The sequence below is a fragment of the Telopea speciosissima genome, chromosome 10, assembly GCF_018873765.1.
Source record: "Telopea speciosissima isolate NSW1024214 ecotype Mountain lineage chromosome 10, Tspe_v1, whole genome shotgun sequence".
NCBI lineage: Eukaryota > Viridiplantae > Streptophyta > Magnoliopsida > Proteales > Proteaceae > Telopea > Telopea speciosissima.
Window position 1 is genome coordinate 21,021,903 of NC_057925.1, and position 25,949 is coordinate 21,047,851.

The following is a 25,949-nucleotide window of genomic DNA, read 5'->3' on the forward strand; positions in this document are numbered from 1 at the left end:
TGGCCACAATTGTGATAGGACTTGGAGCCCTTCATGATGCCTAGGCCTCCATGGATTGAACCCTGAACGAGGGAAGATTGGGAGAAAACAAAAATTTACTGTTGCAGTAGTTTGACAGGATAGTATCCACTATTTGAAAACTGCAGCACTGGAGTTAAGTCCATTGGGCCAGTGGATGATGTATCATTTATCTTCTTTTCATTTTAGAACTTCTGCTTTAGCAGCCGGTGATTTAATTTTCTCTAGATTGAAAGATCATGATACTTGAAGAACTGGTATCTGTTTTTGGTGCATCCGAAGATGTGCCGAGCTACAACAGTAATCATTAGTTTTTGCCTGCAATTTCATTGACAGTAAATTGAATGCATTATAAGTCTTAAGATAAACAAATTGACATGATCCTCTGTATCACCATTGTTGTTTTTGTCATCTTCATCATTGCCACCATCCTTGCCTGAGCCATTCCCCCATTCAGTAATGTAACTCGGGTTCTGTAGCCAGTCTACAGATTTTCACCCTTATCCTCCTTTCCAGAGCATTCAGTTCACTGGTGTACTCTTAATTTGTTAATGTTGCTAATTTGAATGGTTCTGTTACTCATTGTATTAACCGATTTTTGCTGTTAATTCCATGTGAAAGAGTCCACTCTGGTTTTTGGGATATATACTGTTTTTGTTCAGGTTGCATTTTGAAATGAAGTCATCCCTTTCAGCTTTTTCATTGCATTCAGATGCCCAAATTCCTCAGCAAAAATGGAGTCATCTGGATGATTATTTTAATGAGAAATAGATATTAAGCTATTTGTGGATTCTATGATTCTTTCACTGGTTTCTAGTATTATCTACACCGAACCTTCTGCTGTTATTTGCATTAATGGAGAAGACATCTCCAGTCCAGAATGGTTTTTATCTCCGAATGCCATGGATTAGCATTGATGTAGAAGAATCCATATAAACAGATACTCAAACATGTTACACATTCAAACACAGAAGCAACTGCATTCCAAGGTTTGTTCAAACGGGTCCCATTTTTTGAATTTATATCAGATAAGGGATGTAATTGTGGAAAGGTGAATCCTTAGGTCTCTTGCTTACATCTCAAGTTTTCTTTTAATAAAATCTGGTCATGTGGCAAAATCGATTTTCGAAAAATTAAGGGTTATGTAGTGGGTGCATGCCCAACAATGGAAAGCTGACATCCAGGGATACATGAACACATTGAGTTTTTAAGGTAAATTTAAAATCTCAAGTTGTGTTTGGTATGCATTCTCAGAATAGATTATGCGTCTACAACACATTCTCGAGCAAGAAAATAAAGAGAAGAATCGGTTTTCAGAATGTGTTTTAAACCAAAAATCTATTCCAAGAATACGTACCAAACACAGCCTTAAATTTGAGATATTGCCAATCCAATCCATTTTATTCATATCTAATGGTCAAAATTGCCTAATCACCCCCCTCAGGTGACAAATATATGGCCCACCGAGAAAACCTCTCCTATTGAAATTTAGCCTTTTTGGTGTTTTTCCATTTGAAAGCTCATAAGCCGATGAACCAGTCTTAAGTGGTGATCCCTTACACCGCAGCTGCCGTGTCTGAGACCAGCGCTATATAACTAACCTGATTATTGATTAATAAATCACCAGCCTGACTACCCAATATGAGACATCGAAAAAAAATTTGAAATTTGTTAGGTATCGGCACTTGGCTAATACGTCAAAAGCTCTAGGGGTGATGAACGCATTAAGTTAAGCCTTTTAATTTAACTTATATTAGGCTGGCTCAATTTAGCGCTCATACACTATATCGAACAATCATAGACTGATTCAATCTAGCGTTCATATACTATATCGAGCAATCAATACAGTTTTAATGATTTTTGTAGCCAAAAGCAAAAAAATTAGAATTGGTACTATACAACCAGCTGTTTATCACAAATGTTGTTGAGGATGGTATTGGGCGGGTCAAACCGAGACCCGCTTTACCACTGGGGCTGTGTGCTATAGTATCAGGGTTTTAAAACACGGAATTGATCATTGGTGATTCTGGTTCGGATTGGATCGAAATCAACATGAATCGGTTCTTAAGAGCCCTAAAATCGGTCTTCAAATCCAAAAACAGGGAATTTCTAGGGTTTTTGGGTGTGAATTGATCATGTAGGATAAATGGAAATCAGGATCAATCATGGTCGATTCATTGATCCAATTCTCGATTCATAAAACCCTGCATAGTACCCCACCCTGACCTCCTTCAAAGTTCACTGTCCAAGTATCGATATCTGATCAGTCATATCAACTGATATACATATTGGTATTAACTGATCAATACCAATTTGGTATCGATACGTATCAATCGATACAGTTAAAAAGTGAAAAAGCGATTCCACAGATCAGATATTTTCAAAGCAAAATATCTGAAGGGATTGCACATGGCTTTGGTGCAGCAACCTTTTGAAGGTTCAAAAACTTGGAAGGCGAATTTGAACCTAAAAGACCTCTTGCTTGAGCATTCGGTTTGGTTAGTGGGGGAGGGAGAGGTGCTTTTCTGGCTTGATAATTGGAGTGGGGCAGGGTCCTTAATTGATTATGTGGACAACACGCTTCAAGTAGATGGGGATCTGAAGGTGAAAGACGCCTTGATGACAAATGGGTCCTGGATTCAGGCGGTGCTATGCAGAATTGATGATGGAAGGGTTTGTGAGAAGGTTTCGAACTCCTGTTTAAATCTTTCTTCGAGGGCGGATCGACTTGTATGGACGCCTTCAAGAGATGAGACTTTCACCCTTAAATCGGCTTGGAACACGATTCGAAGGGTGCACCCTGAGGTTTCTTTCTCAAAATGGATTTGGAATGGAACGGTTCCAACCAAAGTGGGTTTTTTCACTTGGCAGGTGCTAACTGACAGGATTGCTACGGATGAGGCAGTGAAGCGGATTGGCATACCCTTAGCATCAAAGTGTAACTGCTGTCGAATGCCACAACAGGAGACCGCCACCCATGCTCTGGTTTGTGGGGTGGTGGCGATGAAGGTATGGAGACATTTTGGAGATGTTTTGGATGTCCAGATCATCAATACGTAGGACTTGAGGGCAAGGATCTTGTTTTGGCAGTCGATAGGTTCCTTTAAGAACGCCTTCTCGTACATCATTGGCACTGTTCCATCCTTAATTATTTGGGAGCTGTGGAAAGAAAGGAATAATAGGCGGCATGGAAATGATATGAGATCCGCCAATATGATAATTTGGAAAATCTCACAGTGGATCCACAAGATCCCTTTACCTTCTTTCACGGCATCTGTGAGCAACATGAGGGAAGATTTGGCTTTGCAGATCCTAAAGGTAAAACACCCTCCAATCAGGTATAGATTTCCTCACCCAATCTATTGGTGCCCTCCATCTATTGTATGAAACTGAATGTGGATGGTGCAAGTAAAGGGAATTCGGGTCCCAGTGGTGGGGGTGGAGTAATTCGGGATTCATCTGGAAATGTAGTGATGGCTTTTGCTAATTTCTATGGGCACTGTACTAACACTGAGGCTGAAATGAGGTTGATTCTGGATGGCCTGCAACTGTGTGCAAGCAAGGGGTATCATGGCTGTCAGGTGAGTTCGGACTCCAAGACGATGGTGCAATTCATTGAATCGAAGGATTGTAAGCTGTGGTGTTGCTGGTATTGGTTTTTGGAAGTAATCAGGTTGGTAGAACTCCTGAATGCAAATGTTATATTCTCTTTTAGAGAGGGGAATCGGGCGGTAGATTTCTTGGCCAACTGGGCATGCCAGACCAAGGAAAACAAGTATTTTCTTTTCTCCTGAAGAAGCCCCGCAGGGGCTCTCGTGCATTCTCAGAGAAGACAAGGCTGGCCTTCCTGTTTTTCGTTTCTAACCTTTTGTATGGTGGTTTCTGTAAGAGGGAAGGGTTACAATTGGAGTGTTTAGAGAGTGAGTTGTCTCCTTGGGTTAGGGGTAAGGCGGGCTACGTCCCCCGTGTATATTTTTCTAAATTTTCATGTTATAAATAAAATGCTAGGGGCCACCTCGGGTCCCAGATAATATTCGGGTTCAAAAATTCAAAAAAAAAAAAAAAAAGAAAAAAAGAAAAGAAAGATACAATTAAAAAGTGATTTTTTCTGTCAAAAACTAGTTTTTGGAATTGGAAATTCGCCTGATATGAATCGATACGGCCGATCTGTATCAGAATCAATATCATTTATGGGAGAAAGTTCTCTGCCCGGTAGTGTGGCCTATGCCAGCACTCCCATGAGTCTATCTCTCTCTTTCCCATTTGAAAAGACACCTCTGCCCTCCTTATTTTGAGGAGGAGAGAGATAGAGACAAGGGAATGCTGGCGTAGGCCACACTCCTGGACAAAAAACTACTTCCCATCATTTATATATCAATGCCATGAACTAAAATCTTGATTTCCACTTCTACCCTTACCTGTCGTGTCATCCTTCACTCCCAACTTATACCTCATAATTAACATCCAAGTCAACCTCGCACACTTTCCTTTCCTTCACGATTCACATGAAATACAAGTGAAAATTTATTTCAAAGATTATTTTTAATTTTCTCCCAAAAAATAGAAAAAGGAATTGATTCTGTAAGTGGGCCACGCAGGCCATTTTCATGCACATCACATCAAAAGTGGAAAAAAAAATAAAATGTAATTTTATATACATCCTAAATAAATTGTTTTTTGAAAAAGAAATGGGTATATACATAATGTTTCTTTCACATACTATAATAATGTTTTACACTTCCCTATATTGTGGCCAAGTTGACTTTATTTTGTATTATTTTTCCACAAAGTCACACAATTGACTTTTTAAGATCTTACACTCGACATAACAAGATAATTGTTGTCCCCCAAAATATATATATATATATATATATATATATATATATATATATATATATATATATATATATATATATATATAAAATATATATATATATATATATATATATATATATATATATATAAAATTGGTTGTCCGTAAAAACCTTCCCCGAGACTCTGTTTGACAGAAAAATGGTAGAAAAGTGGAGAGGAGAAAAGGAAAGTAAAGTAATCACCTTAAAATAAGGTCGTGCTCCAATTCTATAGTTTTTGTTGGGCAGGAATAGAATTTAGAGATCACCTCTTTTTCTAATGCCCATTTACCAAGCGAGGCATCCAACCAATCACAATGGAGGCCAAGTGGGCTGCTGCTACATTGATAGATAATGTGTTGAAGATACGGGAAATTGGCCTTATGCACTACAATTAGCCATATTTGATTTAGAGAGACTTCAAGAATTTCCTTAACTAAATGAGAGCATATCAACTGATTTATTTGATATTTCTTTAAAAACATGGGTTATTGAACTGTTTTATCTTTAATTCGTACCGTGTCACTGATACAGTATTGACATGATATTGAGATTGGTAATTAGAAAAACCGTTACGTATCACTCGCATTGATACCTCAAACCTTTCCCAAGACTCTATTTGATTTACAGAAAAATGGTAGAAAGGTGGAGTGGAGAAAAGGAAAATAAAGTTTAACAAGACAAGTGAGATATCAGCCACATGACAATACAAGCGGGTTTCAAGTATTTGAGCCCTACCCACCTCTTCTCTCTTACTTTAATGGCCAAGTTAAATACAAAAAGGAATCTCCACTACATGGAAAGGATGGATGGTCCACATCAGCTTCCATTACTCAAGTTGAACCACTTGTATTGATATGTCCATAAAGAAGATAACCGTGCCATTTGATGTTTATGTAGAAAAACTTTCATTTGCATTAAGGTACATTTCAACCGAAAAGAAAGTAAAACTTTTTAAACATTGTGGGCCCCATTAACCTTATTAGTAACTAATATGTTTCTATCATAATGTCACCCAAAAAAATAAAAAAGTCAAGTAGAAAATCATTTTGATGAGGGGGGAAAATCTTTTGCTGTTGAAGAGTATGTATCAAATAATAAAAAATTACCTTCCTCATGAGATTTATCCGGTTGGTTTTGAGCTTAATTAAATATATTCAGGTTCTTATCCTAATACAGGGGAATGCAAAATGATCGTCGTATCCTTAATCATTTTTGGGGTTCTAAAGGGATGCGATAGTCATTTCACACACCCTTGTGTTAGGACACAAGGGTGGCATGCACTGCACTATCGGGTGACATTCTTTTTTTCTATTATTTAATTTAATTTTGAACTCAATGCCTTTTTAGCAAATTGCTAAGAGATATAAGAGAGTAAATTTTCTTTAGAAAAGAAAATTCAAGATTGGTTTGAAGAAAAAATAGCATGTGTTACTCCCCCCCCCCCCCCTTCTTCTCCCCAAAATGATTTTCTACATGATTTTTTTGGATAATATTTTGATAGAAAAGTATTTGCTAAAAAAGGTTAATGGGGCCACAATGTTTACAAAAGTTGTACTTTTATCTGTTGGAAAAAAAAACAGAAGAAAGAACCGTACCCGAATACAATGAAAGTTTTTACTTTTTAAAGTTTTATGGCAATAGGTTTTGTCTTTCAAGTCTCAAGCCATTCCTATCCAATAGTTGAAAGACACGATAAGCATATGTGTATACGACCGTGCATAAAAACTTGGCCTAAATTTTATTTATGTAAAAATTTCTCCTAAGTGAGTGAAATAGAAGAATGACATCATTATAGCATTGAGTTTTTTTATTGATAAAGAGCATTGTAAGTAATTCTTATACCTAGCTTGGTTTCTCGGGGTGGGGTGGGGCAGAAAGGAAAAATGTTGTATACACTACCGGGATGTAATTGAATCATACACACTAACGTCTTATTGATCAGTGGATCCCCTTCTCCGTATCTTAGTCATTCAACCCCTTCGTTGTATTTTGTCCATAATTGCTACACCCTCTCTCTCCCCCCCCCCCTCCCCTCCCCTCCCCTCCCCTCCCCTTACTTTTTCAGATCTCGATCTTTTACGGCCCAGCTGCCCGAGCGGCCATAGGTGTGCAGACCATGTGAGGCATGCATTTACCGCCTTAAACCTGCTTGAACTCCTTGCCCGAGCAAGAGTAAAGTGGCCATTGCGCGCCTCATTGTTCCTGTGCTGCTATGGCTGCTCGGGCAACTACGCCGTAGAGGATCTGTTTCCTACTTTTCCCCTCTCCTCTATAAGAGGCCGCAACCTACTAGTGCGGCAGCTCATCTCCCCCCCTTTCTCCTCCCCCATCTATGGCACTACAACCACTTTCCGATGAGTAGGAGACAATATTTGTGGGGGCTTATGATCCACGCCACTGTCACCCGCCCAACCCCCAACCCACCCCTCCCCTGCTCTGCAACTCCCCCTTCCCTATGCGTCCTGCTTGTCTCCTACCTCCTATGACTCCGCATATCCCTTTCCCTGCCACCGTCAATTCTTCCTCCCCACTCCCAACCTTCCCCACACTCCCACCCTCTCTCCCGGCCCAACCCCTCTCCTGTTGCTCTTCACATAGCCCTCACCTCCTGCTGTCCGTCCTCCTCCACCCCCCCCCCCCCCCAATAGCACCAATGCTCGCATACACAGCTGAAGTGCATCAGGGACTTCACAGGTAGCCATGAGAGGCCATTGTTGACATTGCTTGGGAAAACAAATCATGTTATCTTCCTACCCAATTGCTTCGTTTCTCTTTCTTTGATTTTCTTCTAATATGCATTTTCTTTTTGTTTGCTTTCTTCGTTGCAAAAGCAGGAGGAAGACGAGAAGAGGAAACAGAGAGGATCTTGAAAATAGATGGGAGAAGCAAAAGGATTTGCAGGGTATCATAGATTGATGATGGGAAAGAAATCAAAACTCAAAAGCTTCCTTTCTCCGTAGTTTTTTTTAGGTAATATCAAATTTATTCACAAAAAAGGAAAAGTAAGAAGAAGAATGTACAAGCCCCTACGAGCCAAATCAAAGCAAGCAGTGACATGCAACTACCCTACACAAGAGAAAAATCTAAGTAGGAAAAACACAAAATCACAACAAAAAGAGGGACAAAAAAGATCCAGGCCGATGGAAGCTCTACAGATAGTCTGCTCTGCTACTCTTTACTTTATGTTGAATACCAAGGGAAGGATTTTAAAACCAGGAATCAATCTTGCAGATTCCAATCCAAATCCGATAGGAATCGGCCCAAATCGGTTCCAAGAACCCTATGATCCGCCATTTGATTTGAAAACACACAGATTCAAGGGAATTTTGGCATGAATATTCTGATACGAATTTTGCCATTTGACTAGCCAGTCACCTGTTATGGGATCCTCAACGCCTCTAGATGACAATTATTTCTAGGAAAAGGTTAGGCTGCCCAGCATGTGTTTGCCTCTCTCTCTCTCTCTCCCTCGATCATGTGTCTGCTGCCCGCTAGCTTACCTGGAGCAGGGGTATGCTGTTACGTGCAAGGTAATCTCAAAATAAAATACCAAAAATTGAGAATTAATAGGGATAGAAAGAGAGGAAGAGAGAGATATATTTGGGATAGAATTTTGCTTTACAGACGAAGCAATGGCATCTAATTTGTTGGGAGGTTGCTGGTCTCTTTCAAGATAAACTCAAGATTATTTCAATTTTTCAAAGTCTAATTTCTATTTCACCATTCACAAATAAATACATGTAGAATAATTGATTATCATAACTACCCACTTCCCACTCCTACAACTTCTCCTACATTTTCTCTTCAACTCATCTGGTTGTTAATAACTAATTACACACTTACTACTAATTAACTACTTAATAGAGAGATAAATTTGGGATAGAGTTTTGCTTTACAGACGAAGCAATGACGTCTAATTTGTTGGGAGGTTGCTGGTCTCTTTCAAGATAAACTCAAGATTAGTTTCAATTTTTCAAAGTCTAATTTCTATTTCACCATTCACAAATAAATACATGTAGAATAATTGATTATCATAACTACCCACTTCCCACTCCTACAACTTCTCCTACATTTTCTCTTCAACTCATTTGGTTGTTAATAACTAATTACACACTTACTATTAATTAACTACTTAATATTAAATAAAATTACTACTACTAATTAACTACTTAATATTAATTAACTATTAAATAAGATACACATAGAATACGCAACAATCCTTCCCCTTAAAATTGGTTTGGTCCTCAAGACCACTAAATTACAAATAAAAATTTAAAATAATTCCACCCGGATCCCAAATCTTGTTGGCCAAATTCCCAAGTTGCTTCCGCCGATCACCAATGTTACGCCCACGAACTCGTCGGTTCAACAATACTTGAAGAACTTGATGAAAATCTTGTATAGACTCGAGACTGTCAATCTCTGTTGAACAAATCGCTTTCATCTAGCCGTTAAACAGAGGAGGATACACCTGTGTAGACCCGGGATGATCGATTTCCTCCGCCATGCTTGGCTATGCCATTTGTTACGTGTAAGATTATCTACAAAATAAAATAAAATAAAAGAGAAATAAAAGGGATAGAAAGAGAGGAACAGAGATAAATTTGGGACAGAGTTTTGCTTTACAGACGAAGCAATGGTGTCTGGTTTGTTGGGAGATAACCAGTTTCTCTCAAGATAAACTCAAGATTAGTTTTAATGTTCCAAAATCCGATTTCTATTTCACCATTCACAAATAAATACACGTAGAATAATTGGTTATCACAAATACCCGTTTTTCATTCCTACAACTTCTCCTATATTTTCTCTTCAACTCATCCGGTTGCTAATAACTAATTACACACTACTACTAATTAACTACTTAATATTAAATAAACTTACTACTACTAACTAACTACTTAATATTAATCAACTAGTAAATAAGATACACATGGAGTACGTAACATCTGCCCAACCCTTTCCCTGAGTTTATAGTAAAAATTTTCTTTGGCCCAACTAGCTGGCACTAGTTGTTACATTGAACCAAATGCTTGCTCAGTTATCATTGTTGTGCTGGGCCCAGATCAAATCTCGAACTCAGACCCATTGTCCCCTATTTTTGACCATTGCCTCATAAAACCTATGGATCCTTTGAAGTACAAAGGGTTGGGGTTGATGTACACCCACGAAAAGACACGAAAATCTCTAATCAGATCTAGAGGTTTCTTTTCTTCTTTTTTATTTTGTTTTTTGTTTTTGTAATTGTGTGGATGAAGAGGTCCTCAATTCCTCCTGATTACCCCGTGACCTTTTACGCTTCACTGGGCTTTTAGGGAAGGACCGAATTTCCTTTCACCCACAGTAAAGCAATTCCCTATGTCAATCGCCATTCACTCACTCCCAAGGGTACGAACAACTTCATACAATAGGGGACCGTTGATTTCCTTCACTTTAGGGGGCTGCAATTCTTTCTAATACGTTCATTCTCGTTCCTCACTTTATCCTTTCTAGTTTTGCCACACATCTATTTTAACATCCTCATCTCTACAAAACATAACTTCGCTATATAACATTTTTTAACTGCCCAACATTCCACCTCATACATCATCTATGTCACCTTTTTTATTTATAGTAGACCTCATACATCTAAATAGTCACTTGGTGGTATCTCTTTCTCCTCAATTTTCACATCATTATAGTAGACCCTAGTCTACAATGTTGTTCATAAAATAACCCTTCATCTTCCTCCTTTAGATTTGGTTGCTAAACTATGGGCTAGGATAATAAACTATCTATGCATCTTCTTAATACACACAATATTCAAACAACTTAAAGAATAATGCACATCAAAAAGGACTGAAAAAAGTTCCCATGGCCAGTGATCCTCCGGCTTCATTAACCAATTCAACATCTCTATCGGATCTGTCCATAGCTCTACACCTTTACATCCCGTTGATGTACTTTTCAAATCCAAGAGATTCAGATGATAAGTAAAGTGAATTTTTATAACTAAACATGGAATGCCTTGGAGCTAGCAATATAGTCAGGTTGGATAATTATTACAAAAGTTTATTTTTTAGGTTTAAAATTTTTACTTCCCTTTCCTTTAATTTCCCTTGGGGGAGAGGGTTGGACATGCCGTCAGTTTTCAGTTAACTAGCAACATACACCAATCACAAGGCTGGACACGAGAGGGCAAGGGGTCTTTTCCAAAGAGACGTGCCCAGCCATTTCCCTTTCCCTTGCAATCAATAGAGCCTTAATGAAACATAAGGAGAATGGTGGACTGAATTTTCAACTTTGAATTTTCTGAACTTTGCTGTAGACTTTTCAAGTATTACCTTATAATATCTATTTCAGTATTGATCGAAAAGATAAAGCCAGCTCCTTAGGTGCAAATAGGCATTGGACAAGTTTTAACTTTGTTCCGATTTTCTTAAGGTACAATGTCTATGATTCTCTGTCTGACATATGGAACCATGACTACTATGACGTTGAACTGGTAGCCACCTTGCAAACAGGGAATTACTTTACAAATAATGCTAGCAAAACTCTATTGTATGAGATGTGAGTTAAACTGACATAGACCAGCGATCTCCATTCAAATTACAATGAGAGTATGGTAGCTTCCTTGGACATGTTAAGAAGAATAAAAACTGACAAGATTAAATGCATCTCCCAATTCCCCAACCCAATAAGGTAATACAGCCCTCTGTTGGAAATATGCACAAATTTAATTGCTTAGCATTAAGTGGAAATGTAGAGTAATAAAAACAAAGATACCTCACCAAAATAAATAATAAAAGAAAGATACAGATGGAAGCCCCCACTTCCAATCTAAAGGTGGCAACAGTAGTACTGTGTAGTGAGCTTAATTTAGCTTAAAACCCCTACTCCTAAATTAGAAAGTAAAGAAAGAGAACCAAATAATAATATATTCACCTCTTCATTGTGTGGTCACACTCTTTGCTAGATTGCGAGGCTGGTCAACATTGTATCCTCGTAGAACAGTAAGATGGTATGCCAACAACTGTGAGAACAATATTGTCAAGACAACTTGAGCATGCTCATAGGATAACAAAAGTCTAAAAGAACACATAAAATGATACTTCACATAATTATGTTTAAGAAATATAAATGTACTTCAGAATAACCATAAATGCATCCCATCGATGTGAACTACAATTATGTCTGCACAAGATAGACGGTATGGCATTATATCTGTTGAGGCTTTAGGACTAAAATATTTTGAGTTTCAAAATAATTAGTTGACATAAATATTTCTTGGGTTTCTAGAGAACCACCAACCAAAGACAAGTACTGACTATTTTAGCAATAGAAAAGAACTGTTATAGATTTCAGACCCAAAAATACATCCATTCATCAATTTAAGAAGCAGAATTAATAAAGGAAAAGCAGATGAGAGAAAATCCATAACCATTGTCGTCCATCTATCTGATACAGTACTCCACTTCAACAACATTCCCACAAAGACAGGAAACAAAATTATAACGCAAAAAAAAAAAAAAGAAAAAAGTCTGCAGGGTCCATTTAAGGGGTGAGAAAAGGAAACTGAATTCCATTAAGAAACACCTCAATTTCATTTGTCAAAGGCAACAAGTTGGAGCAAAGTTCTCTTACCTCGAGCATGAACAGTTTAAACTGCCCCAATCACTGGCTATAAATATCATTATAGTTTCCTTTCCCATGTGATTAGGACTGTAGGATTCCCACTAAGTTATAGTCCACCAACTTTTCACATCCCACTTTCATAAAGCAAGCAAGCAAACAAGATTAGCCAAAGCTCTTCAAGGGACAAGGGGATCACATATTAGACCCATAGGCGAACAAGCACACCTCCAAAGTTGCCAACAAAGACACCCCACGCAGAAGCTGCTGTCAACTCAAAATACTTTTTTTAACAACAAAGTGTTTAAGACTAGCTGATATACCAGTTCAATCTCGAGCAATTAGGACACAGATATGCATCCTGTCCTAATTACTTTCAGTTTAACTTCTACAAAGTGGAGTATGACTTGGGACAAGGAATTGGAGCCGTAGTTGCCCTAGGACTTGGGTTGCGTAGCAAGCAACCCACATGAATTTGAGAATCAATTAACCGTGTTTATCTATAAAAGTTTTTTTTTTTTCTACATTCTTCTCACAACTGCTGGGTCCTAATTTCCCTAGGCCTTGGGCTGAGCAGCAACCATATCTGCCCATGTACCGACATTAGTTTTGAAATTCAAGAAGTGTTTTCCTCTCAGAGGAAATTACTATTATTTTAATAATTTCCTTTTCCTTTTCATTCTCTACATCTGATTTTTATCCCTAGAAAAGCTTGTTTCCAGAAATCGTATTGTTCTACATAACTGCAACCTTTTTTTTTTTTTTGGGTAAAGACATAACTGCAACTTGGATAAGCCAAACCCAAACCTTCATGAATCATAGTGTGCAACAGTTGGCTCCCTGATTGGACTTCCTGTTTAGGTCTAGCTTCATTGGGATCTCTGCTAACCAGACCCAACTCAAAAACCAAGATTTTAGAGGAAATGTGTGCATGCTTATATCTTGTGATTCTTGTCCCCATATGCAATCCCAGCTATGGAAAACTGGGTTTCCTAATAGGCATATTTCGTGATGAATGTGGCTTTAGGTCTCTGGATGATGCTGATACAAAGATGTTTTACGAACTTTGATTGGCTTATTAAGTACTTTCTGGTGAATAATGTAACTCCTTCAATAATAGGTGTATAATTACTCTTCTACAGGTGATAACCAACAGGTCAAGAAACACCTTAAATCTGAGAAACCTAGGAAGCAAAGTCAAAACAGACAAAACTTGAGCTTGGTAAGGTTGAGGCTTTGCCCTTCTAAAACTAGGGTTAGGCTTAGATTGGGACCCAGACGGCCAGCCTGCCCAATCACCCAGATTGCATTTTTCGTATGTTGAAAAGTTTTTGTTATTCCAGAAAACTAAGAAAGATCCTTCATTTTTTACATTCTTGAATTTGAGTTAAGGATGTAAACAGAGCGAACCCAGAGCGTATATTATATTTAGTATCTGAGTCCAACTCTGCCAAGGATTTGTGGGAAAAAAGGTCAGAACTTGAGTCTTCTATTTCTAATTAAACTTTTTATAATTAAAAAGAAAATAATTGTATCATACTGAAATATAATAAATTATAGAATATATCATACAAACCAAGAATAAATCTTATATCAGACTCAGAGCAAAAGTATCAATATCCAAATTCACATACAATACCGAATTATCTGTATAAGTATCCAAACAAACAGAAACCTCAATCTAATCCTTATTTTCAACCATCCATTTACATCCTTGGCCTTGAGGGACAGACAGACAAAGAAAATTCTAGCAGTAAGCTGGTTGTTTCTTTAATTAGTACTAATTCGACCTCTTTTGCAGGTAGTCTTGACTGTAACTTACACATAAAGAACATCATGGTCCTTCTGTAGTCATTTACACTAGTAATAGTGATTTTCACCTTCAGTTTTGAAAATACTCCATGCAACTAACCTTCAACGTGGAAGAACAGAATTTTCAAAACTCAATGGCAATAGGGTCTGGCAAAGTTCTTTCCAGCACTCTCCACTTGTGCACCAGAATTGACTTTTCCATATGCTCATCCAAAAAAATCAACAGCTTTTTGTTACTGACTCTTATCTTTCCTAATAAACTACACAAGAAATTTGTCTGGGATCTTAATGAGACAACACAAAGGTTCGAAATATCGGTTTCAAGGCTGGTTTCGGTCAGCCCCGAAACCGAGATATGGCTGCTTTCGACCGAAACTTGGTCGAAAAATGATATTTTTTCCAGGCCTATTTCATAACCTTGGTTTCGAGGCTCAGAAAGTGGCTTTTGTCCTGATTTTTTTCTGTACTACTCATTTTTGACATTTTAAACCTAATCCATGAATTAGTTTCACTAAAAAACCACCCAAAATGGTACTCGTGTTGACCCAAGTTTGCTAGTGTATGCTGAATGATGTTGTACAGTAATCTTATTATTAAGGCCAAGTCACTAAGTCTACACATAATTTAGGTATTGGAAATGTAAATAAGCTATTGAAAGTTTGAAACAATCAAAACATACATTTGGTTTACACTGCTCTTTTTTTTTTTTTCAAATAAAAAATTTTATTGAAGATTAAAAAGGAGGCAAACAAGCCTAAAGATAGACAAGGCAAAGCGAGCTAAAGCTTAAAGAGGGGACTCAGTCCTAAAACATATTGGCGAGGACAACAACCCGCTCGCTCACCCAAGAGAAATAATAAAATAAGGCTATGAGGGGTCTGTGAGGCGCACCGAGGGGGTCCTTATCCTATTCGCGTCGAGGGATCTCAGTATAAAAACCAGGCCGATCAAGAGCCACACGGGCCAAAAGAGCCTTTTTACAACCCCACTCCTAACTCCTTATCAACCTGACGTTTTTCTAAAGCCGCGTCCACCGCCATAACACCAAGATTTGCATTCTTTTGACTTCGAGTTCTACCAATAACTGGAGTTGTCATATGGGAACCCACACGACCACCTCGAAGAGCATTCCTATGTCCATCACGATTTTTCCAACCCAACACCTAAGTCCACCCGCCTTGCATCTCCTCTTGGTCAAATTGATCATAACCCGACCCACGAGAATCCGATCTTTGAACTAATTCCACCTCATTAGGCATATTTAAAACGATAGCCCCATCTTGAAAGTGAGAATTATGCACATTCGAACTCCCTCCCTCTCTTTGGTTCGGCACCAAAGTTTTACCTTGATGCTTCGTCTCAACAGTACCATGTTCCAAACACGTATTCTCGAGACCAGCAGTAAGATAGGGACCCGATTGCCCTCCAATTAAAAAATGGTTTGGCTGATTATCAACTCCAACATCACCAGTAGATAAGGAATTTGAAGAGGAAAAAATAGAGTGACTCACAAGGGGGATTTCAATAATGGAGGCGAAGACAGATTGACTCACAGGTTTGCGCTGTTCTTGAAATGATCATTATCCTCGTATACCTAGTCTAACAATTGATTTATATTGTACTTGGAAAATATGATCTTATCTATAAGAAATTAACATGCTCTCGATTTAGAGAAGTGTCCTTGTTCTCCAATAAGTTTGACAGGGAAAATGATTTTATTTTTACATGAGACTTTTTTTATCAAATAGAGCACAAAACCAGCTTTCCAATAAATCCAAGATTACTTAAATCTGATTTATATTGAAGGAGTTATGTTCAGGTCAAACCTTATTTGGTGTGCGTGAATGTTGTTTAAAATCATCATAAATGGGAGAAAAAAAAAATGTAGACATCAAAACAAAAGATTATTTTGCCACTCTTTTAGTTTTCAGTGATAGTCTATCACAATAAGATTTATGAAATTTTTATATTTGAGAAAAACCCTAGCACTAGAAAGTTGAAAATCATCCCTACAATAGAAAATTCAATTTTTGCTCCTCAACTGGGGAGTTGACTTTTTATCCTTTTGGAATTTGAATTTTTAACTATTTTTATTAGATTCATTTGGGGGTGTTTGCTTATTTATGAATAATATCCTAAGTAAATGGACAGCTAATGATGTTTAGCATATAACTGTTGCAAACCTGGTTCGATACAATTTCGAACCTATGTTTCGTCTCGTTTTCTTGAACTATGGTCAAAATAGACAAGTTTCGACGGGGATAAGTAAATTTATATAGGTTCTTCAACCAGGTTCAGGTCGAAATTAAAGTTTCGACCGAAGCCTGGTTGAAACCATGGGAAACTGTTGAATTATGTACACCAGAATACCGTGGGGGTATTCTGGTCTTTTTACAGTTGTAATATTATGTTTATGCACCTCCTAGTTAAGTTGGCTAAGCTAGGGGTATTTTGGACATTAGGTTGTAATCTATTTTATTATAAATACAAGGCTTGTTTGATCACATTGATCATTCAAGCAACATTCTCTAATTCAGATTTGTTAACATAGCATCAGAGCAGGTTTCAAATTAGGACCCTCACTTCTCTTTCATTCTCGATTTCTCCTTCCCTCCTCTCTCTCCTTTTGTTCTTTATTCTCCCACAAGGGCAGCACTGATGAGGTGATCTAAAGATCCAGATGCTGCCCTCCATTACCTCATTCATGATATATAAAAAATTCTGCTCGAAAGAAGATTGCTCCCTATCTGCGATATTTGTAGCCTTCAAGTTTTTTTGGATTGATCCTCTCTACAGTACAAGGACTCGATTCACCTTTTTGCAGTTCAAGAACTGCAGAAGATTATTGCGCAAGCTTCTATCCCTCCTCCTTGATAGATTTTTTTTCAAAATTCTGGTTTTTTCCAAGACCCGAAAAATATCCTTGTGTTGCTGGTCCGGTTTTTGGAAGGGTGATTCTCCACTCCTACAGGCACACTCAATCTCAGTTTCAGCTCCATCCATCAAGGTTTTGGCACATTCCCCCCTATATCGATCTCACCAAAAACAAGGATTTTTTCAAAACCCTGATAAAATCGATCTAGGGATTTGGCCTCTCTACTGCTGCTGATTTTTGGGACAATTATTATATCACCTTTACATAGGTCTCTCCACCGAAAACCCTTCTCTTGAAGTGCTTACTGGGTTTCTCATCACACCAGCCCTTCTCTGCGATTTGGGTTCCTCTGTTACATTATGGGTGACTTTGAAGTCTCTATTGGCATTTCAGCTGCTAATGGGGTTGGTAGGAATGACAACCGTGACCTTCTCCCTAATCCTATCAAACTGGATGGGAGTAATTATCTGATCTGGTCTCGCTCGGCATACTTTGCCATTGCTGGCCGTGGGCTTACTGGAGATATTGATAGTACTACTGCTATGCCAATTGCTCCTGGTCCTCTTCTGACCAGATGGATCTCCAATAATGGTATCCTCATGTTTTATTTGATTGGCTCCATGCAATCAGACCTTGCAAGTGGTTTACTTCTTCTTGATACAACCCATCAAATCTGGTATGCTTGCAAGGAAACATATGGACAGCTTGGTAATGATGCACAGGTGTACGAACTCCGGGAAAAAGGCCAATCATACTTACTCAAGGGGATTTGTCTGTCTCCAAGTATTATGCTACGTTGTGCAGTCTCTAGCAGCAATTGGACCATTTTTCTGATTTCGACCCCACTACAGCTGCTGGTATTATTGCATATAAGAAGCATTTTATGATTTCTTGGCTGGTTTGAATATGGAGTATGACCAGATTCATGTTCAAGTGTTGGGTCATTCCCCTTTTCCCACATTTGAACAGTCCTATGCTTTAGTCTCCTCTGAAGAGAACCGTCGGGCTGCTATGCTTCACCCTCCTATTAATGACAGATCAGCCCTCCAGACTGCTGCCCAGGCTACTCCTGCACCTATTAGACATGTTTCTATTGGTGATTTTACTACAGGGACTATTACTCGTGAACATTGTCATAAGCCTTACCACACCAAAGAGAAATGTTGGAAGCTTCACGGGAAACCAACTGATTTTGAGGCCAAACGGGCTGCCAAGAAAAAAACAAACAAGGCTCATCACACTGAGACTGTTACCACAGCCCCTGCTACTGACATTGGTCTATCCCAGGATGATCTACAGGCATTCCTATGTGTGCTACGGTCTTCTACTGCTGCTGCTTCTACTACATCAGCTCCTGCCAATTCCTCTGCTCCTTCAGGTTCAAACTTTGCCTGGTCAGGTATTTCATTTGGTGGTCATTGTGCTTCTGTAGCTTCCCATCCTTGGATCATAGATTCTGGAGCTACAGATCACATGACTGATTCCTCTAGCCTTTTCCATGGCTATTCTCCCACATCTGGGAAAGACAAAGTCAAGTTAGCTAATGGTTCCCTTTCCTTCGTTTCTGGAAAAGGAATCATCAACTGCACTTCCTCTCTTACTTTATCTTCTGTTTTGCACATTCCTAATTTTACTACTAACCTCCTTTCCATTAGTAGTATTACTTATGATCTTAACTGCAAAGCAATTTTTTTTCCTTCCCATTGTGTTTTTCAGGATCTGGACTCTGGGAAGACGATTGGATTGGGTAAAGTGCATGGTGGATTGTACCTGCTTGATGATGGTCGTCTTACTCCACCACCATTACCTTTTCTGCTACACCAGAACTCTTTGGTCTCTTCTGAACTTTAGCAATGGAACTCTAGATTAGCTCACCCTCCATTAGGAATTTTAGCACGTTTATTTCCTACTTTGATCAAAGAATGTAATAAGGATGATTTTTTTGTGTGGCTTGTGTTCTGGCCAAACAGACACGTTCAACTTATTCTATTTCAAGTAAAAGGATTTCTTCACTTTTCCATTTGGTGCATTTTAATGTTTAGGGCCCTAGTCGTAAGACTTCTCTTTCTAATAATCGTTGGTGTGTTTTATTTATTGACTGTCATTCTAGAAACACATAGGTTTATTTTATGCACACAAAAAATCAGGTTTTTTCATGTTTTCAACATTTTCATAAAATGGTCCAAACTTAGTTCCAGGCCACTCTCAAAATTTTGAGAAGTGATAATGGGACCGAGTATACAGAAAATCAATTTCAAAAATATTTTGCTGATCATGGGATTATTCACCAGACTAGTTGTGTAGATACCCCAACCCAAAACGGTGTGGCTGAAAAGAAGAACCGCCACTTATTAGAAGTGGCCAGAGCATTGATGTTTGCTCATAATGTTCCATCCCAATATTGGGGGGATGTTGTTCTCACTGCAGCCTATCTCATTAATCGGTTGCCTTTTCGAGTTCTTGACTCCCAGAGTCTAGCTGAGATTTTACTTAGGAATTCCTCCTTTATGGTTTCTCCCAAGGTGTTTGGCTGTGTGTGTTATACTCGAGATACTAAATCTCCTGGCAAACTTTAACCTCGTGGGTTACGATGTATTTTTTTAGGTTATTCTCCAACCCAAAAAGGATATAAGTATTACTATCCTCCTTCCCGTTGTACTCTGGTTAGTATGGATGTCATTTTTCATGAACACCTTCCATATTATTCTTCACCACGTCTTCAGGGGGAGAGTTCTAGTAAAGATGTGATTCTTCCTCTTGAGTTTCCTCCTCTTTTATACCCTTTAGATGCTGCCCAGCCCACATTAGATGCTGCCAAGCCAACTTTAGATGCTTCCCAGCCCCCTTTGGTTACTGCCCAACCTTCTTTGGTTGCTGCCCCTTCATCCCAAGGGAATCCATTACAGGGGGAGATCCTGGAAAATAATGGTGGTGATGTTCCTATTCAGGGGGAGCTGACTCCAGTTCAGAGAACCATTAGTGAATTTCAGAAGAGAATTGATAACTCCAACATTATCACCCATAAAAAAAGATGTTCTAAAATAGGGCAGCTTCAATCCACTGTGGCACCAATACCTATCCAATTGCCGATTTAGGATCCAGATCCTCCTTCTCCTGGTAAGACTTCTTCCTCCAACCTACCTATTGCTCATCGCAAAGGTACTAAGACTTGCACTCAGCATCCCATTTCTTGCTTTGTTTCTTATAGTTCTCTTTCTCCATCCTTCCGTGCATTTGTATCCTCTCTTTCTTCTGTTTCCATTCCTAAAAATTGGCAGGAAGCTTAAGCAGATGGAAAGTGGAAGGTAGCAATGTTGGAAGAAATGAGAGCATTGAAAAAAAAAAACAATACTTGGGATCTTATAGCTCTTCCTCCATGGAAAAAAATAGTGTGATGTAATGGGTATGCGTGGTCAAATAGAAGGTTGATGGGACCGTGGAACGATATAAGGCATGCCTGGTCGCAAAGGGCTTCACTTAGACATATGGCAATGATTATCAGGAGACCTTTGCTCCTATTGCAATGCTGAATACGGTTCGAGTTTTGCTATCTTGTGCAGTCAATCTTGGATGGGATCTACAACAGCTAGATGTGAAGAATACCTTCCTCAATGGAGAACTTGGTGAGGAGGTGTATATGGATATTCCACTAGGGTTTTCTTGTGATAGTAATAAAGGCAAAGTGTGTAAATTGAAGCATGCACTTTATGGGCTGAAGCAGTCGCTTCGAGCGTGGTTTGGCAGATTTCACAAGGCCATGGTTTCTATAGGCTATAAGCAGAGTAATGCTGACTGGTGGAAAACTCATTGTTCTTATAGTCTACGTTGATGACATTGTTGTTACTGGTAATGATGGTGATGAGACCAGCCGTTTGAAGACATTTTTTGGGCAGAAATTTGAGATTAAAGATCTAGGAAAGCTACGGTACTTTCTTAGGATTGAGGTTGCCAAATCTTCTAAAGGCATCTTTCTCTCTCAAAGGAAGTATGTCCTAGATTTATTGGCTGAAACCGGATTGTTAGGATGTCAGTATGTCACCCTTCAGACACTACTGTGGATGCTAATGTTCATCTCAAAGAAAAGGAGGGTGAACTTGTTGATAAAGACCGGTACCAAAGACAAGTGGGGAAGTTGATTTATCTCTCACACACACGTCCTGATATTGTTGTTGCTGTGAGTACTGTGAGTCAGTTTATGCATGATCCCTACTCTTCTCATATGGAGGTTGTTCTTTGCATTCTTCACTACTTGAAGTTAGCTCCTGGAAAAGGGATTCTCCTGTCTCCTCATGGTCACCTATGGATAGAGACGTATACTGATGCTGATTGGACTGGTTCTACAGATCGCAAGTCTATCTTTAGGTATTGTTCTTTTGTTGGTGGCAATCTTGTCACTTGGCGTAGCAAGAAGCAGAATGTGGTGGCTCGTTTTAGTGCTGAAGCAGAAATTTGTGTTATGGCCCAAGGCATTTGTGAGTTACTTTGGCTGAAAGGATTGCTACAAGACCTTGGTATTCCTATTCATCTTCCTATGATGTTGTTTAGTGACAACAAGGCTGCAATCAGCATTGTGCACATAACCCGGTACAGCATGATTGCACTAAGCATATTGAAGTGGATAGGCATTTCATCAAGGAAAAATTAGAAGAGGGGGTGATTTGTATTCCCTTTGTGAAGTCTACTGATTAGGCTGCTGACATTTTCACCTAGGGATTGTCTGGAAAGCTATTTCATCCAAACTTAGTCAAGTTGGGCATGATTGACATATTTGCTCCAACTTGAGGGGGAGTGTTGAATAATGTACACCAGAATATCATGGGGGTATTCTGGTCTTTTTACGGTTGTAACATTATGTTTATGTACCTCCTAGTTAAGTTGGCTAAGCTAGGGGTATTTTGGACATTAGGCTGTAATCTCTTTTATTATAAATACAAGGCTTGTTTGATCACATTGATCATTCAAGCAACATTCTCTAATTCAGATCTGTTAACAGAAACCTTGTCCGTTTTTCAAATCGACCCAAAGTTTCGTCTCAGAAACCTGCAATACCAAGATATCTCAGTCGAAACTGCATGTTCCAACCAAGACGATGAACCATGGACAAGACAGGTGGGTCAAGCTTGGGGGTCAAGGAACATGAACCCAGCCTGAACCCGCCAGATTAATATTCAGCTTGTGAAAAGTCTACATAAAACCAACCCATTTAAAATCAGGTCAGTTTAGGATGGAACCACCTAAGAATTCTTTTTTTTTATAAATCAACTATAACTTGGTGTAATCGGACAAGATTGGGTAAATTAATAGCCAAATCAAACATTTTACAAACATGTAACACCATATCAAATGGTGATATCAAGCGGGTCTGGGCAGGTTCAGCAGGTGTGCAAAACTAGCTGGGTCAGGTTCAGAATTGCTGCCTCTACATCCTAGCCTCAATTCATCACCTCAGTAGTAAACAACATCTTAACTGATAGAAATAAAACATAGGCAGCTATTAAATGTTTGCCAAAAAAGGCCCAAAACCCCACCACCACAACCTGGTCCACCCCCCAAAAAAAATCAATATCATGAAGGAAAACATCATATTAACACATGTTACTCAATGTAAAGTTGACTGCATGAGAGAAATGCAAATGGAAGAAATGGCCTGATGCAGTTCAGAAGAACAAGAAGGGCAACAGCAAATCAGGCCATTAAACTGGGCCAAGAATGGACCAATACGCTTAATCTTGAGTGCCCAATGGGTTATATGGGTTATGAGCTGACTATTTCTGGGTTTTCTATTGTAATAGGCCAATTCTATAAGCCCAAATATTAGGGATTTAAGGGCTACACGAGATTAGTGTTAGTTTCTATTTTAGTAAGTTGTATTCTTTATTTTAGTTTTGTTTCTAGAAGAATTGGATAGATATGCTACAATCCATCCATAGTTTATATTTTGTTAATTTCTAGAAGAGTTTCTATTTTCTGGAAAACTTCAATTGTAAGGGATTATCGCAACCATATATAAGGGTTTCCTATTTTTCTTATTTCCATGAAATTAAAAATAAATAATAGGGGATTATTCCCACTACAAACGATTTAGACAAAAGAAAAGACAAGGCTTTGTGCTATTTTTCCTTGTGCAATACAGTTGCAAGGTAAGAGGCTTTGCTTGGTTGGTGTAATGCTGATTGATGCTGAGGTGGAATTGCCTCATATCCATTTTTGCTTTCCAAAAAAAGAAAAGAGAAACAAATTATGTTCTTGATTTTTGTTCGTCCATGGTAATATACCATGTGACTTTGCAATGAAGCGGTTCATATTTGTTTTGTAATCGGAATGATGACGACTTCACCAACATGAACACTACCTATTAAACAATGTATCAGGATATAATTAAAAATATGAGGAGAAAATACCTGCAATGGTACAACGTTAACTACAGGTTGAAGACAATCCTCAACCTGAGGAACTTCAATTACACGGCAAGATCCGCCTGGACACACCAATGATGCCTCTCCTTTTGAACACATCACTATCAGACGTCCTTTGCGAGCACGCAGCTGCTGGATAACTGACTGCTGCTTGCTGTCAAAAGCGACCAAAATGTCTTAATCAAACAACAGAGAAAAAATATCAAATAAATTATGTTAACTTTCTCTTAGTACAGAAGATACCTGAAGCAAGCATCATTGGTAGCAATAACAACAATGGGAAGATTTTCATCCACTAGGGCTAACGGACCATGTTTCATTTCACCTGCAAGTATGCCTTCACTATGCATCAGTGCAACCTCTTTCACTTTCAGCGCACCTTCTAGAGCTGTTGCATAGTTGTAACCTCTTCCAAACACAAGAAGTGACTGCTCAGCCGTTAACAATTTCGCCAGATCCTTCATTTCTTGATCAAGCTTTAGAACCTCTCTGACTTTATCTGAAGAACAAAATCATAAGATGAAAAGACTGGTACGGCATGAAATGTACTACTTATTTCTTTTGTCACGAACACAAATTCCAGACTGGTGCAAGAAAGAAAGTCAAAAGAAGCATACCTGGTAGGTCAAATAGACCATCTATGATAGCTTCTCTTCTTGCTTGATTAGAGATTGTATCGCCTCCAATTGCTAGAGCCAACATGGCCATCACTACAATCTGACTTGTATATGCCTGCGGAAAAATAGCACAAAGCACTTCATAAAACCCAAAAGTACAAACATTCAAATAAATTATCATACAAAAGAAAATTTTACCTTGGTACTAGCCACACCAATCTCACACCCAGCATTTATATGAATGCCACAGTGTGTATTCCTGGCTATTGCACTACCAACAGTATTTGTTATACCAACACATAATGCCCCATTTTCTCGAGCATACTGTAATGCTTGTAAGGTATCTGCAGTTTCACCAGATTGACTAACAAATACAACTGTATCTTCTCTGTATATGGGGCCCTGCCTGTCCAACAAATCACTTGCGACCTCCATAGTTACAGGCAGACCTTTCATTTCCAGGAAAGAAATTAATAGGTAAAATAAGTCCATATGCATACATCAATCAAATTTAAAATTCTTGCAGAGACTTAGTAACACTCATGCTCACCAGAAAGCTCTTCCAAAATTGGTCTTGCTGCTAAGGCAGCATTATAGCTTGTACCACAACCGATAAAAACAATCCGCCTGCTCCTTCTAATTGTCTTTAGGTGATCCTTGAGTCCACCCAAAAGAACACTCTTGGCTTTGCAGGAACCTCCACGAATAAGCCTTCCCCTCATTGTGGTTGTTAGAGACTCTGGTTGTTCATGAATTTCTTTCTGCATGTAATGCTCATAATTTCCTTTAGTTATTTGTTCAACCTCCATCTCAAGAACAGATAATGCACGTTGCACAGATGAAGGTCTAGTAAGGCCGCCACTTCTTTTATCTTTTCCATGATCAAACTTGAGGATTGACACACCTCCATCCTGGAATCATCAGTATCAGAAGTAAGTAAATTCCAAAATCTATACTCTCATATTCATTTAGTATTAGCAAATAGAAGTAACTAGTTAAGCAATTGGTTTTCATGCAGTATGGTATCCTGACAGCACAGAGCTAGAGTGGTGCAGATTATGGAACCATGGTAGGTCAATGGTCATAGAAGGCAAGTTTAGAAACATATAGATCAACGTGAAAGTAAATGATCGTATTACAAGTTAACATAACAAGTACACCATAGAAAATATAAAATATTTAAAAAAATTGAATGTTCGTAATTTTCATGTCTGATATAAAACTTTGCAAACATATGACATAGTTGAGCAGCGCCCCCCCCCCCCCCCACTGGTAAAATTTTATCCCAATATGAGCAGAGAAAGTGGCTGAAAATAACAAAGATGCCCTTATATATTTTTGGAAGGGCTCAAAATTCCAAATATGAGCTTAAATATTTTTTACATTCAATACTCTCTAGTGACAATTTGGCAATTTCCCAAAACTTTGGATTAAACTATTCCTTACTCACCTTGGGTAAATTCTAGTGAGATGGTGTTGGGGCCCTCTATCTGATGGACCCATTCATCCCCCATGGCGGGTTGTGAAGTGCAATTGAGTAGGTAACTGATCAAAACTTAAAGAGAGGAGTTTCTTTTTCAATTTCTTTTTTAAGAGGGATAAAAGGGATATTATTCTCTCATCCTCCATCTCAAGTACAGGGAAGGTGCATAATGTGTTCATGAAACTCAGCTACAGATGGATCAGTCAAGACCACTTATCACTTCTTTGTAGGTAGTAGTTCATATCTCAAATGACAATCTAGCAA

The 25,949-nt window shown here is 38.6% G+C and overlaps 2 protein-coding genes across 2 annotated transcripts in view; one reads left to right on the top strand and one right to left on the bottom strand.

Moving 5' to 3' along the window:
* The first annotated feature begins 3,401 nt into the window (after positions 1–3,401).
* Positions 3,402–11,424, top strand: LOC122643420. Its single transcript, XM_043837041.1, has 2 exons — positions 3,402–3,599; positions 11,179–11,424. The coding sequence occupies exons 1-2, from the start codon at positions 3,402–3,404 to the stop codon at positions 11,422–11,424; spliced, it is 444 nt and encodes a 147-aa protein (XP_043692976.1).
* A 187-nt stretch (positions 11,425–11,611) lies between these two features.
* The window catches only part of LOC122643889 (glutamine--fructose-6-phosphate aminotransferase [isomerizing] 2-like), a 57,987-nt gene continuing 43,649 nt past the window's right edge, over positions 11,612–25,949 (bottom strand). The window contains exons 6-11 of the mRNA XM_043837463.1: positions 24,753–25,113; positions 24,401–24,651; positions 24,203–24,317; positions 23,829–24,084; positions 23,571–23,739; positions 11,612–11,883 (exon numbers count right to left, since the gene is read on the bottom strand). Coding sequence (XP_043693398.1) covers positions 11,800–11,883; positions 23,571–23,739; positions 23,829–24,084; positions 24,203–24,317; positions 24,401–24,651; positions 24,753–25,113 — 1,236 coding nt within the window. The 3' untranslated portion in view covers positions 11,612–11,799. The remainder of the gene's footprint in view (positions 11,884–23,570; positions 23,740–23,828; positions 24,085–24,202; positions 24,318–24,400; positions 24,652–24,752; positions 25,114–25,949) is intronic.

What these genes read in the sequence shown, in the direction of transcription:
- LOC122643420 (XM_043837041.1), top strand. Translation starts at nt 3,402, where the DNA reads ATGAAACTGAATGTGGATGGTGCAAGTAAAGGGAATTCGGGTCCCAGT. An exon ending in AGGGGTATCATGGCTGTCAG is followed by an intron (nt 3,600 to 11,178) that starts GTGAGTTCGGAC and finishes ACTTTGCTGTAG; the next exon opens with ACTTTTCAAGTATTACCTTA.